We start from the raw sequence: 14,303 nt of genomic DNA, 5'->3' as shown, positions 1-14,303 counted from the left end.
CTTTTGTTATGTGATGCAGCTGCATCCAACATAGGGTGTCTAACCTTCTTTGGCACTATTCAACGACTGTACGCCATCTTTTCATCTTCTGTGAAGAGGTGGGATATTCTCACAGAGTTTGTTGACATCACACTGAAGCCTCTGAGTGACACCTGGTGGGATTCTAGATGCACTTGAAAAGCTTGAAGAAGTGACAGGAGACGGCAAAACTGTCTCAGAGGCAAAGTCCCTAGCTGATGAGATTGTTAGTATGGAGTTCCTTGTGTGCCTCTTAGTTTGGTGTGACCTGTTATAAGAAATCAACTTTGCAAGCAAGGCACTACAAGCAGCAGATGTCTCACTGGACACTGCCATTAGGTTAATCAATTCTCTGAAAGAGTTTTTGCTCAAGTACAGAGAAGAGGGATTTCAGAAGTCACTTGACATTGCAGGCAGGATAGCCATTGAAATGGATTCTTCTCCAAAATTTAAAGAGAGACATTTTAGGAAGCAAAAGAAGTTCCAAGATGACAATTCCTGCACTGCTTATCATGAAAAGGAACCTGAAAGGCACTTTAGGTGTTTGGTTTTCAATGTCATTGTTGACACAATCCTGCAAGAGCTGACTGAGAGGTTTTCCAGTCTTCAGCCAGTGTCTGAGAAATCTAAGTTCATCACTAAAATGGAGCACATGACAAAAGCTGAGCTGGAGGAGTCAGTGACTGCACACACCCTGACTACCAGTGATGTTTCCAGAGATATCATTCAAGAAATATACCCAGCAAGCCGTCTACTGAAGGGTTACAAGGCTCTAGAGAAGTTAAATTTCCTCATACAGGAAAATCTTGATTTGGTTTTTCCAAATTTGAGTATTCCTGACCATGCCAGGAATACTCTATTCCTGGCATGGAATACTCTTAGAGTATTCAGGAATACTTAGAGTATTCCTGACCATGCCTGTGACAGTTGCATCTGCCGAGAGATCTTTTAGCAAGCTGAAGCTTATCAAAACATACCTTCGTTCGAGTATGAGCAATGATGGCTTGACTCAGTTAGCAGTGATCTCTGTTGAAAACAGAGTGGCACGGTCTATTTCATATGATGCCATCCTTGACAAATGGGCAAATGCAAAGGCACGAAATGTAACAATTTCATGTTGAAAAATGTCCCCGGGGTCCAGGCTGTTGTTCCGATTTCATAACTTCATATTTCCACTACAGAAAATTTTTGAGCACTGGGTGCCACACTGTTACATTTTATTACATTGTTATACATTTTCTTTTGTTTGTGATTGAGCTGCTGTAATATGTGACATAAAATAAAAGCCTGAAATATTCAGTTCAATTCAATTTTATTTATATAGCGCCAAGTCACAACAAACAGTCGCCTCAAGGGGCTTTGTATTGTGCGTAGAGACCCTACAATAATACAGAGAAAACCCAACAGTCAAAATGACCCCCTATGACAGGGGTCGGCAACCCGCGGCTCATCCAGGCTGAATCTGCGGCTCTGTGCGGCTCACGGAAGTAAATTATAAGTATCCAATAGAAGTGCATTTTATTTTTGTCAGTTCGGTTTTTGTTGTAGTTTTAAATTGGAACAGTGTTGTGATCTTGAAATATTAAAATAAAATCATTTTATTTATCTATTTATTTATTTTCGTTTCTCAATAAATGGGTCACTCACCGCTACCGGCTTCAGCTAGTATTTGCGGCTCTCACTGTTTTGTTTTCCGTGGAAACCGGGTTCAAATGGCTCAACCGGATTACAGGTTGCTGACCCCTGCCCTATGAGCAGCACTTGGTGACAGTGGGAAGGAAAAACTCCCTTTAACAGGAAGAAACCTCCAGCAGAACCAGGCTCAGGGAGGGGGGGTCATCTGCTGAGGGGGGGCTGAGGGGAGAGAGAAAAAAAATCTACCCAGTGATCTGCACTCGGACCTACTTAAAGGGGAACTTATACTTAATTGGAAAAAATACCTGATATTTTTTTGATTAGAATAGAATAGAATAGAATAGAATGCCTTTATTGTCATTATACAGGATGTACAATGAGATTGGAGGGCCACTCCTGTTCAGTGCCATGTAACAGAAAATCAAACTCTCTAAAATAAAAATATTATAATCTAGTATGATCAATATAATCAAGAGATATACAGAAATAAACAATGTGTAAAATATACAAAAAATAGAATGTATAAAAATATATACATACATTGGTGCATCTGTACATTGTAAGAAAAGTAAATATGTGTATACATATAATAATGAAGATGATGAATATTGCACTAGGTGAATGAATATTGCACTAGTGAATGAATACTGGATATTACACAATATAGGAATGTCAGATATTGTTCAGTATGAATAATATAATATTGCACAGTTACGGTGGGTGAGTGTGTGAGTTCAGGGTGGTGATTGCTCTGGCGAAGAAACTGTTCTTGAGTCTGTTTGTTCTGGCTTTGATGCACCTGTAGCGCCTGCCAGAGGGCAGCAGGTCAAACAGGTCAAAGCCAGGGTGTGAGCTGTAAGAGCCGTGAGCCGCTGCGTCTGTGCGCGCCGCCATCTTGATTACATACTTTTTGTTTGTTTGTGTGTTTGTTCATTTAGTTCTGCACATTTAGTTTGTATTATGTCCTTGTCATTAAAATTAATAAAGAGAATTTAGAAAGAAAAAAAAAGAGATTCAATATCCATAGTGACTTAAAAAAACAATCGTCTGGATCATTTTTAAGAAATCCATAGAATTCTTAATGTAAGAAGGAAGAGAAGTGACTAAAGGTTGGAGAAAATAATCAACAAAGGCTGAAATATGTTCAGTGAGAGAGTCAATGGCAGCTACTACAGGCAAACCAGGAGGAAAAGTGGTATAAGATTTGTATATTTTAGGGAGATATAAATAACAGGAATGATAGGCTGATTAATAAACATAAAAGCATATTCATGTTGGGTAATCTCTTCTAGATCTAAAGAATCTAATTTTTACTCCTAATTCATGATTTGAAATCTTGGATGGGGTTATGATAAAGTTTTTGATAAAAAGTAGTATTACTCAACCTGTATAAAATACAGAACCCACTGAAAACAGTGGTGCGCTCTTCTTTTATGAATGTACCATTGTTGATTTGGCCACTCCTGAAGTTTTTGCTCTCTCTGATGGGTTTATTTTGGTTTTCCACACACACTTACACTACATCGGTAGCATCAGGAGTAATTTGGGGTTAAGGATCTTGCCCATGGGCACTTTGACTTATGTAGCTACTGGAGGAGCCAGGGGTTGAACCATCGCTCTTCCAGTTGGGGATGCCCTGCTCTATCACTGAAACCCAACCGCCTATAAAAGAGTCAGAAAGCATAAAATGAAGCTTCTTCTTGCTCTTAAATGATTTATCTCATCTTTATTTCTTGTTGTTTTATATAGTCATACTTTTTAATAAAACCTTTTCCTGGTTAATGATTCAATATTAGATCATTTATTTTCATTCTTTAACTGCAGTAAATTAATGACCAAACACATCAGTTACACTCCTGAACCATGAAAACCTCTGTAGTTGGAAATAAATACAATCAAACATTTAAATCATTTCGATTAGTCAAAGCTTAAAATTTGACCTTTGCATCATTTTCAGAAACCTGGTTGATGATGTCATAGATACATGTTTCCATGAAGGAGCCTCTAGAACACATTTTGCATAAAGAGACAAACAGACCAATGACATAAAGTAGGAAAGGGATTTCCCTACATTTCTGTTATAAAGGCAGAGTTTCCTGCTCCAGTCCACAGAGCAGCATCATGAACATCCTGCTGGGTGTCTTGTATCTCTCAGGTCAGTGAATTTGGTCTCTTTGGCAGTGCTGATTGCTGTGTTGTGTTGTAATGCAGCTACCTTACATCTTCAAAGATGTTCATCATCATATTTTCCTCTCAGGGTGGCTCATCCTCTGCAGATGCCGTCAGTACTACTTTGTTAATCAGTCTCTGAATTGGGGTGATGCTCGGTACTACTGCAGACAGAACTACACAGGCCTGGCCAAGATTGGAAACACTGAAGAAATGACACAACTGATCACAACAGTTTCATCTGCTGGTTACAACTATGAGGTCTGGATCGGTATTTACGTTTATTTAGACTGGCGCTGGTCATCTCAGGTCAATGATGATTTCTGGAAATGGGCAAACCAAACTGCTAATGACCCTCTTGTAAGTTATTATTACTGTGAAACAGTTTTATTGAATGGAGGGTCATGGTGGTGGTCACAGTATAACTGCTCAGAGGAGCATCCATTCATCTGTAACAATGGTGAGAAAATAGCAAAAGATTATCTTTTCCCATAATGACTGTTTTATATTTTAATTATTTTGATTCTTTGAAAACTCAATATGACCTTTTTCACTATAATTTCTAATTGCAGGAACTTCTGTAAGTCCTAAATATGTTTTTGTGAATGTAAGCATGGACTGGTTCAGAGCGCTGAGGTACTGCAGGGAGAACTTCACAGACCTGCCCCAGACTCGGCTTTCTTACAGTGACTATCAGATGCTGGCAAATGGGGTTCGACTATGGACAGGCCTCATTGGATATCCTCACACTTCCTGGAGTGATGGCACAGACTCCTCATTCAGATACTGGGATGATTCTCAAAAATATCTAGTTTTTCATATGCGCTACGTGGAGTTGCAGATTTTCAGAGATCAGGAAAATGGAGGTTAATTGACTATTACACAGCACTACCATTTGTCTGCTATAACGAGCTGCCAGCTGCTCAACTTAGTACCACAGCTACTCCAGGAAAACCAGTTGTTCCCAAAAAAGGTACCATCTTAGTGCTTTGAGATCACAACAACAATAAAAGTGAAAACTCATCATGACTGCTTTTGTCCTCTCTGTCTCAGTAATAAAAATGAGGCTGAAGCCGGAGAACCCCTCTGTGGATCTGAATGACCCAACTGTCAAAGCAAACCTCCTGAAAAAGGTAAGTCTCCACAATCCAGCCTGAAAACTTCTCTTCATGATCTGTTTCATTCTTCGCTGTAGGCGCTCTGAGTTTTACAGGCTGCTGTGAGGTTAAAGTGTGTGTTTGTGTTAGTTGCAGTCACTGAGGGCAGTTTTAAAGTGTGTGCTGTTTGTGTGTTGCAGCTGCAGGACAGGCTGAAGGAGAAAGGAGTGAATGGAGTCACTCTGAAGTGGAGAGAGCAGCCTGATGGAGCCGTCTTCCATAAAGAGGAGAAAAAAACTCAGAAACCGAGCTGTTAAGTTTAAACCAGCTTTAATGAGACTTACAGCGTTTAACACATTTATTAGACAGTGTAAGGTTTCTGCCACAGCTGCCCTAAACTAACAGAACTGCTAATTACCAAAATTATTTTCATGTTTCTGTTAATCCACCAGTATCCACAAGCTCTTTAATTTTTTAAATGCTAAAAATATAATCATTGTTATAAATAAATATGTCTCATCATTATTATTTCTGGATTAAAATGCCAAATTAAAGTTATTTACTAAACAGAAAAATTAGTTTTGGTGATTGAATATCTGACCTCAGAGAGGTCCAGTGTGCCGCTCAAATTTGATAAAATAAAACTTTAATGATGTGAATTTTCCTCATAAATATTGATATAATTTAAGTTTTAAATAAGTTATAAAATATTTTTCTTGTTTTTATTATGGTGGTCTAATACATGTGTTAAACACTGTATCTGACACTTTCATGTAAATGAAGCTGCTGTACAGTGTGTGTTTTTGCTCTGCATTTGTTTATGAAAATGATGCTGTTACAGTTCTCTCCCTGGTGACGTAAGAACAATATATTTGTATTTATTGTTTTCATTGCTTTTTGTTTTGGGCTAAAGGTTTCTGTGTGGTTAATATTCCTGTTATCATCATATATGAGACTGAAGTTAAAATACTTTTGTGTTCTGTCTGCTTGAATTCTGCTTTTTATTATAGACAATAACAGTTATTGTGAAATCAGAGGGAGAAAAGCTGTTTAATATGAGTTTGATGGGGGCGGGGGGGCTGGGATAAAACAGAAGATGGAAATTAAAAAAAAATCACATCATTTGGTGTCCACAGGTTTCCTGTTATCTTATGTATGTGTGTTCAGGTGTAACATGTTCTATGATCAGTTTAAAATAAAATTATGAAAATTTAAAAAGTGAATCTGTACTGTTTGTTACTGTTTCCACACAGTGCTGCCTTTAAGTGCTGCGGGAACTGCCTGAAACCAAAATGAGCGTCTTATGAGATAATTTGATATAAATGTGTCACATTTTAACCTGTTTTTGTATCTACAACTGTACAACAAACACATGTTGAGTTTATAAAATGAAACACATGTTTGTTAATGAAAAGTGCATGAGGCGCTCAGTTCATTTGAATTTATTTTTCCATCAAAAGAATAAAGTTAAATATAGAGAGCTGTGGACCGGCTGATGCCCTCTCTCTGCCTGACTGTGACACACGTCATATAAAGGGTGGGTGTATTTTCTGTTTTACAGCTGTTGGGGGGTTATCTCCATATCCAACCTCTGGTCACATTCAAGCCTTTTGTCCCCCCCCCCCCCGGCCACCTGTTTTCTGTGTTTCTTCTTTCAGTGATAAACAACAGACAACACACACCTCTACTCTTTATGTGAGCAAACGATCACCTACTTACTCATTACTATACAGTGTATCACAAAAGTGAGTACACCCCTCACATGTCTGCAGATATTTAAGTGTATCTTTTCATAGAACACAGACAAAATGACACTGACACAATGAACAGTAGTCTGTGTGCAGCTTATATAACAGTGTCAATTTATTCTTTCCTCAAAATAACTCAATATACAGCCATTAATGTCTAAACCAGCAGCAACAAAGTGAGTACACCCCTAAGAGACTACACCCGTAAATGTCCAAATTGAGCACTGCTTGTCATTTCCCCTCCAAAATGTCATGTGACTCGTTAGTGTTACTAGGTCTCAGGTGTGCACAGGGAGCAGGTGTGTTCAGTTTTGTAGTACAGCTCTCACACTCTCATACTGCTCACTGAAAGTTCCAACATGGCAAAGAACTCTGTGAGGACCTTAAAGATGAATTGTTGCTCTACATGAAGATGTCCAACACCCTGAAACTGAGCTGCAGCACAGTGGCCAGGATCATCCAGCGTTTTAAAAGTCCACTCAGAACACACCTCGCGTTGGTCGTCCAAAGAAGCTGAGTGCACGTGCTCAGCGTCACATCCAAATGCTCTCTCTGAAAAATCTTTTTTTTCATTATTTTTTATATATATATATATATATATATATATATATATATATATATATATATATATATATATAGTACCAGCAAGAATTTAAAAGTACTTTCACCCCTGGCTTTAATGAGACTTACCTGAAACTGCTGCACACAGTGTGTTTATGCTCTCATTTGTTTATGAAAATGATGTTGTTACAGTTCTCACCCTGGTGGTGTAAGAAGAATCAGATAAATTTGCATTTATTGTGTTCATCAGAGGTTTAATATTCCTGATATCATCACATATGAGACTGAAGTTCAGACTGTAGATATTCAAACGTGTGACTGGTATTATATCATCGTGTCTTATGAAATAAACATCATTTGATTATGTAAATACTGTTTGTGTCACATTTTACCTGTTTTTGTAAATAAAGCTGTAACAGAACAAACTGTCAAAAACAGTTCAGTGAAGGAGGAAACTGAGAGAAGATGTTTCATTTTTGGGTCTCAGTAAAGAAACATCTTCCCCTCCTTTAGATACAGATGGATGACAGTAAGTGAGAGACTGCAGACTTTATTTAAAATCTGATAATAAATACTTCTAGTAAAAGGTTCATATTCATCTATGACCCCAGAATTAAACCTCAGTGATCACTGATCAGATGATGCAGTACTGAGTTTGTTTTTGAGTATTTACCAGCCAAAGTAATCAGCTCCCTTTTTAAAATGTGCTCTTAATTACTTTTCTCATCCCAACACTGAATATCAGTGATGTCTAATAATAGGTCCAGTGAATGATTTCACGTGAACCTTCATTGTGCTGTGGGTGAAGACAGTTCTTGGTTCTTCTCAGGAAACCTGCAGGGATGCACTTTAAACCTCAGGCTCCTGCTTTTAAGAACGTCGCGGTTGGAGGTCAGAGGTCAGGGTTTCCAGCGCAGGTCGCAGACCAGAGCGATGTGGTCGGAGGGGTGAGCCACGCTGGGCAGAGCCTCGTAGGTGGTGACCTCCTCGTGGCTGGGCAGAGGGATCACCTGCTCCACCTGCACACACACGTTTTCAGTTTCATCAGTTAAAGAAAACTCAGTTTTTAAAGTATCATCATTTTTTGATTTCATTTGGAAAAATGATTCTCATGTTTTGGCTAAAAGATGATCCCAGTGTTTCCCAAACAGTGACTGCTGCCCGCTCCACTCTGGGTGCAGGTGTAGGGGCACGTACACCCACACAGGTACGTTTGGGAGAACAGTTATTAACGCTCATGCTTTCCCAGGCGTCCCACCCCCAGCTTTAACCATCACGAAGCCTGAGCTGAGCCCACTGAGTCACTGCTGAACGGCCCCATAGGTTCTCCTACACCCTCATCAGTACCTGCATGCTGTCCGGCTGGATGAAGATGTAATCCAGGCAGCCGTGAAACCCTCTCACGTAGTTGGTGTAGGCTGGCTGTCCACAGGCGCTCAGCAGAGGGGGGACGGCAGACAGCAGCTCCATGCTGCAGGACTCCTCCGGGCCCGAGCTGCTCCAGTCTGCATGCTGGGGGGGAACCACAGCCTCACTGAGCAGCTGGAACACACCTGAGACCAGCAGAGAGCAAACAAACCTGTTGAAGGCTGTGCTGCGTTCAAACAATCCAGACATGCTGAAGTGAACTTTGACCTGTGTTTCTCAAACCAGCAGGTCTGAGGTTCAGCTGAAGTTACTACTCTGGAGTTACCTGCAGTTGGGGTGGAGTTAAAGTCTCCACAGAAGACCAGAGGGGTTCCAGGTGCAACCTCATTGATCACATGACTCAGGTGCTTCAAAGCCACGCCCATCTGGACCAAGCGAACATTCCCCCCTTCAAAGGAAATAAATGTTTTCAGAGCGTACTCATCTCTGCTGCTTGATCTCAGCGACTCAGGTGTTCATGGAGGTAAATGGGACATTTTACCTTTTGGGTGCCAGTACAGGTGAGTGTTGGCCACGCAGACCCTCCTGCCGGGTTTACGGAGGTCCTCAAGCACACTGACCTGCAGGGACACAAACGATTCAGAGGTGAGACGAGCCGTTCTCCTCATGACTGAATAAACTGCTCTGGAGGGCATTTCTTATATTTGAGGAGAAAAGTCCAACACAAACTCCCAGACAGGCAGAAATCTGAACCAACAACCAAACTTTACAAAGTCTGTGGACACTCGATCCTTGTTCACCTGGGCAGGTGTGCTTTCACTCTCTCATTCTGTTTACTGAGTGAGCAACCAGAAAGACTTTAAGAGTGACCGAGAGCAGAGGTAAAAAAGGTTAGAGGGGTCTCTGAATGATCACTTTACATTAAATATCAGTGAAATCACAGCACAGCCATCACTGTGCCTCACTCTCCCCTACACACACACACACACACGCACACACACACACACACACACACACACACACACACACAGACACACAGACAGACAGCAGGTGAGGAATCATTTTAAAAGGGTTGATGGGAACATGTAATGTTACCCTAAGTGTAATAAAAGCGTTCCAACAAATGTTACACTGACTGTAACGAGCACAGAGAGTTAGGAGGAGGTTCCTCAGTCTGTGGTTTAAATATAAAAACTTCTGCAGACATACAGTACTGTGCAAAAGTCCTGAATCACCCTTCATTTCTTTATATCTTGCTGGATAAAAAGGAAATAGGTGCAGCGTTATAGTGAAACATGCAGAGAAATACAGGATATGAGGCAAAAACAGAGTTTGTGTGATTCTAACAAGCTTCAAAGTCAGTATTTGGTGTGACCTCCTTCATCCTGAACTCTCTGAGAAGCTTCCTGTCAGTGCTTTCAGCAGTCTCAGTTCTCCAGGCCTCCTGAAGGACATTCAAAGCTCTTGGGCTGTTTCTGCCTTTGGTTCTGTTCTCTGCCAGGATGATCTCACACTGCTGCAGTAAGGATGAGGCACCACTTCTACTATTTAATGAATAAACTGTTATATTTGTCATTTTTCATAGATTCAACAAAAGAAATGAGAACAAACACGTTTTTGTGACAGGCTGCTTGTAACAAAGTGCCTAAAAAAACAATTTAAGATAATTGGTTATTAGCCAAGTCGTCAGTTATGTGTAGACGGGTTCATTCCTTTTTTCTGCTTGAATGAATCACAGGTCAGCATTAAGTGGCTGAACAAACAAAAATCCCTCCTCTGAAAGTGGTCAGGTACCAGGACTGGAAAAGCAGCCAATGTCCAAAGAAAAAGACCTTCAGAAAACCGGAGAACTGTTCCTGAAGACCACCTAAAAAATGAAGCCAATTATAAACATGAGGGGTGGTTCAAGACTTCTGCACAGTATGTTCAAAGGAAAGGTGTGGGTGTGGCTGGTTGTAGCTGTTAGCTTCTTCCAAGCTAAGTTAGCGCTCCTGCTGCTGACCCACAGATTGGCACGCTGTCACCAACATTTGATCCACATGCCTGATCCCTGCTTCCAAAGCTAGAACCTGGAAGTTAATGGGGCAGCCTTGGTGGCGAGCAGCAGTACCTGCAGCGAGGTGGACCTCTGCAGGACCTTCGTCTTCAGGGCGCTGTTGGTAGAAACCTTCTTCAGCAGCTCAGCATGGATGGGGTCAGAGGTCAACGCCTCGCTCAGCATGATGTCGTGACTGCTCAGCAGCTGAAACTTTGACCTACAGAACAACAGGAGTCACTTCAGCATCATCATCATCATCATCATCATCATCCTCTTCCACTTATACGATTCAGGGCGGGGCTGACAGATAAGCATCTTCACACCCTGGACAGTTCACCAGGGCTCATCATCATCATCATAAATAAATCAGTGATAATGCCACCAAGGTTACACATAAACAAGAAGGTTTACATATTAAACCCAACAGGCTGAAACTTTCCACACAATTACTTATTTATGGGCGCTGACACCACATAAGACACACAGTACACTAAAGTACATTAAGTAAAATTGATTTCTCGCACTAAAATCTGTTACCAGTGTCTGCACAGATTTTAATGCACCTTAAAAACTTTCCTCTAACAGCCTGTGGAGTGAAGCCAGGTTTGTGGAGTTTTTACTCAGGAATCTGAAGGATGTGACGTTTATGCTCCATCGATGCGTCTCTTCTGCTTCAGGCATCAACAGTGAGCAACAATAACTTTAGCTCAGAAACAGAACCCACTAAATAAGATAAGAACAGCTCCCAGCACAGCAAACACTGATGTAGCTTCACATATCAGTGACGATGTTAACAAGCACGCTAAGGTTAATCCAGCTTGGCCTGACCTGCGGTAGAAGGTGGCGAGTCCTTCGTGCTGCTTCTCTTTGACCCTGAAAACGCCGTCCAGACCGAAGGCATCCAGAGCCGGAGTCAGGCTGTCCACATACACTCCTGAAGAGCCAAGAGAGCACGAACACGGTCAGGTTAAAAAAACAAGCTTCAGTATTCTGGTGCTCTCAGCAGTGATTACCTTTATCGACCTCCTGCAGACAGATAATGTCACCGTTGTACCCGGCCAGCTCCTTCTTGATCAGGTTCTGTCTGTAGTCCAGCTGCAGGGCGTAGGGGGCGCAGTACGGGTACAGCACCGTCTTGGACAGGTCGGTCTGGGCGTAGATGTCGGCGAGGATGTTATACGACACCACCCTCACGGTCGGCCAGTCCGTCTCTTTGGCAGTGAAAGCGTGACGATTGTCGAACAGGCACACGCCCGGTCCGGCCTCCACGGCTCCCACAGAAACCAGCTCCTTGGCCGGGCCGCCACGGCTTCCATCTTTGGGCGTGCAGCTCAGTTTGAGTCTGAAGCTGATGTCCTGATTGGATGGGACGTAAACTTGCTCACACCCGACCTGAGTCCAACCACTGTCCTGACCTGAAGCCTCTCCATGAGCTTCAGACCTGGAACAAGGACAAAGAAGGAGAGCAGGATGTCAGTTTGATTTGATTAACACGTGCCAACCATCAACAACCTCAGAGAAATCAGCAGCTGTGACGTCCTGCAGTGTAAAGGTTTGTTTACTCTTTGGGAGAATCAGACACGTTGGTGCTTTTGTGTCTTATCTTCACTAAACAGCCCATGAAGACACCTTCTACAGCCGAGGGGGTGTCTTCTCTGACAAACTGAGTCTATCTTACAGTGAAGATGACATCTAGAGCTTCTACAGTGTGTCCTGGGCCTGCCTGAGGGACCTGAGTCATCAAATCAGAGCCAATAAAAAATGTGGGACACTGTCTCCATGTGTGGGATGACCGGGTCACCGTTTACTCCCCTGCCACCACACATGAAGGGTGCAGTTTTTGAGACCGTGGAGCTGGACTGCACCATACCATCTCTGCTTCACATTTAAACCTTCTTTTCCGGGGATTTACCTCGTGTGTGGGCAGGGTTCTCTGAACCAGCTGAACTCGCAGTCCTGGAGGTTTCCAAACTCCACCTCCAGTTTGGGGCAGACGGGGAAGCCGGCCATCAGGGACACCGGGAGCTCCGCGGTGGTGAAAGTGGGAGCGTTCCTCTGCACCGAGTACTGAACATCTCCCACCTGCAGCACGGACCCGTCCCGCCACGCCTCCGCGTTCAGCAGTGTCTCCGGCACCTCTAACCCGCCGTAGAGCAGTTTCACCACGGCGGGCTCCGGCGTTTCACCGGGCTGCTCCTGACCCCGGTTCTTCTTCGACTTCTTCGCCTTTGCCTGGTTCTTGGCTATGCCGTTGGAGATCCGGGCCAGGACCTTGCCCAGCGGCTCGTCCTGGTCCCGCAGCATGTGCTTGTGGCTGCCCTGCAGACAGAAGGAGATGGTGAGCTTAGGCTCCCCGGGGAGGCACCTCACCACGGCCGCTTCCATCCCGCAAAAACGGCGGAGCGCTCCGGAGAAAGTTCGCGGGGAGGAAGCGACTAGTCGGCGGGGGAAGAGCGTTAGAGCAGCGGAGAGGTGGTTCAACATGAAGGCCCCGTCTGCAGGAACAGGACCGCGGGACTGAATGGGAGGGTACCAGAACCGGTGACTATCGGTTCCCGGGTCAGCAACTACACCGGTTAGCCATATGCTAACAGCAGGATGCTAACCCCAGCAGGAAAACCGCTAAAATGACGTGTTTAATTCACCCTCCAGCGGTGAGGATTCAGACTAAACAAGTCAAAGGGTTCGTGGATAAAACAGCTGATTCAGAAACGTTATTTAATATTTATAATCCATCAGAAACGTCAGCGCGAGCCGCATCTTCATGAAGCCTGAGCTGCTTTTTCTTCTTCTTTTTCGGCTGTTTCCCTACACAGGCTCCAGAGCGCCCCCACCGGACAGAATCAGAGTTACACCAGCTCCACTCTGTACGGAGAGCTGAAAATGTTACCAGTAACGCTTCACTTCACAGAAGCATTTACCGTTTGACTTTACTGTAGGGATTAATAATGAGCATTATTAAAATTCTCTATTTTCTAATTAGTTTTTTGTTTTATTTGCTTTGACTCTTTGTTTTATAGTTCATTTCCACAGTAGGTTTGAAAAGGCTTCGTTTTAGTCTTTTTGAGTATTATTGAGGGGAAATACAGGAGGCAAGATTAAGGAAAGTCAGAATAAGTATTACAATAAAAACAGAGCTTATTGAAAGTAAATACGTCCATCAAAGCCTCATCTGTACTAGAACAAAGCAGATTTCCTCCATAGTTTTAGTTTATTTTGGAGATATTGGAGATACTGGAGCTGCAGGCAGGAGGAAAACAGGAAGACCTCAGAGGAGGGTCATGGATGAAGGACATGCAGAGGGTTGGTGTGACAGAGGAGGATGCTGGGATAGATGGAGGCAGATGATCTGCTGTGGCGCCCCCTAAAGGGAGCAGCTGGAAGACGTTTTCATTATTTGTTTTTCAAAATTCTAGTTTTTAGTTTCGTTTTAGTTAATTATAATAACAGCGTTAATAATTAATGTTCAGCTCATAGACATCCAAACAGAGCTGAAGTCAGTTTGAAATTTGACAAACTACAGAACATAACTTTGTATATTTGAGCAATAATCAAAAATATTTAAATAGTGTTGAGAGTAATTATAATTACAGTAATTTATTAATCAGGCCTGCTTTCCTCATGTATTTTGTCCACTGCATTAAAATACAAATAGAAATACTTTAGCTC

General features: G+C 42.5%; 1 protein-coding gene across 1 annotated transcript; it reads right to left on the bottom strand.

Annotated features, from left to right (window-relative positions):
• Window positions 1-7,313: 7,313 nt before the first annotated feature.
• pde12 (phosphodiesterase 12) lies at window positions 7,314-13,429 on the bottom strand. Its single transcript, XM_030729295.1, has 8 exons — window positions 12,547-13,429; window positions 11,648-12,075; window positions 11,463-11,568; window positions 10,707-10,851; window positions 9,138-9,216; window positions 8,922-9,044; window positions 8,576-8,781; window positions 7,314-8,247 (listed from the first exon to the last, which is right to left on the bottom strand). The coding sequence occupies exons 1-8, from the start codon at window positions 13,116-13,118 to the stop codon at window positions 8,128-8,130; spliced, it is 1,779 nt and encodes a 592-aa protein (XP_030585155.1). The 5' UTR covers window positions 13,119-13,429; the 3' UTR covers window positions 7,314-8,127.
• Window positions 13,430-14,303: the final 874 nt, after the last annotated feature.

Source organism: Archocentrus centrarchus, chromosome 5 (genome assembly GCF_007364275.1).
Source record: "Archocentrus centrarchus isolate MPI-CPG fArcCen1 chromosome 5, fArcCen1, whole genome shotgun sequence".
Lineage (NCBI taxonomy): Eukaryota > Metazoa > Chordata > Actinopteri > Cichliformes > Cichlidae > Archocentrus > Archocentrus centrarchus.
This window is presented reverse-complemented; position numbering and strand designations above follow the sequence as displayed.

Coding starts and splice junctions, on each gene's coding strand:
- pde12 (XM_030729295.1), bottom strand. CDS start 13,118: ATGTTGAACCACCTCTCCGCTGCTCTAACGCTCTTCCCCCGCCGACTA. Junction 11,569..11,647: donor TCTGCAGGAGGTCGATAAAG/GTAATCACTGCT, acceptor TTGGCTCTTCAG/GAGTGTATGTGGACAGCCTG. Junction 9,045..9,137: donor CCTGTACTGGCACCCAAAAG/GTAAAATGTCCC, acceptor TTTCCTTTGAAG/GGGGGAATGTTCGCTTGGTC.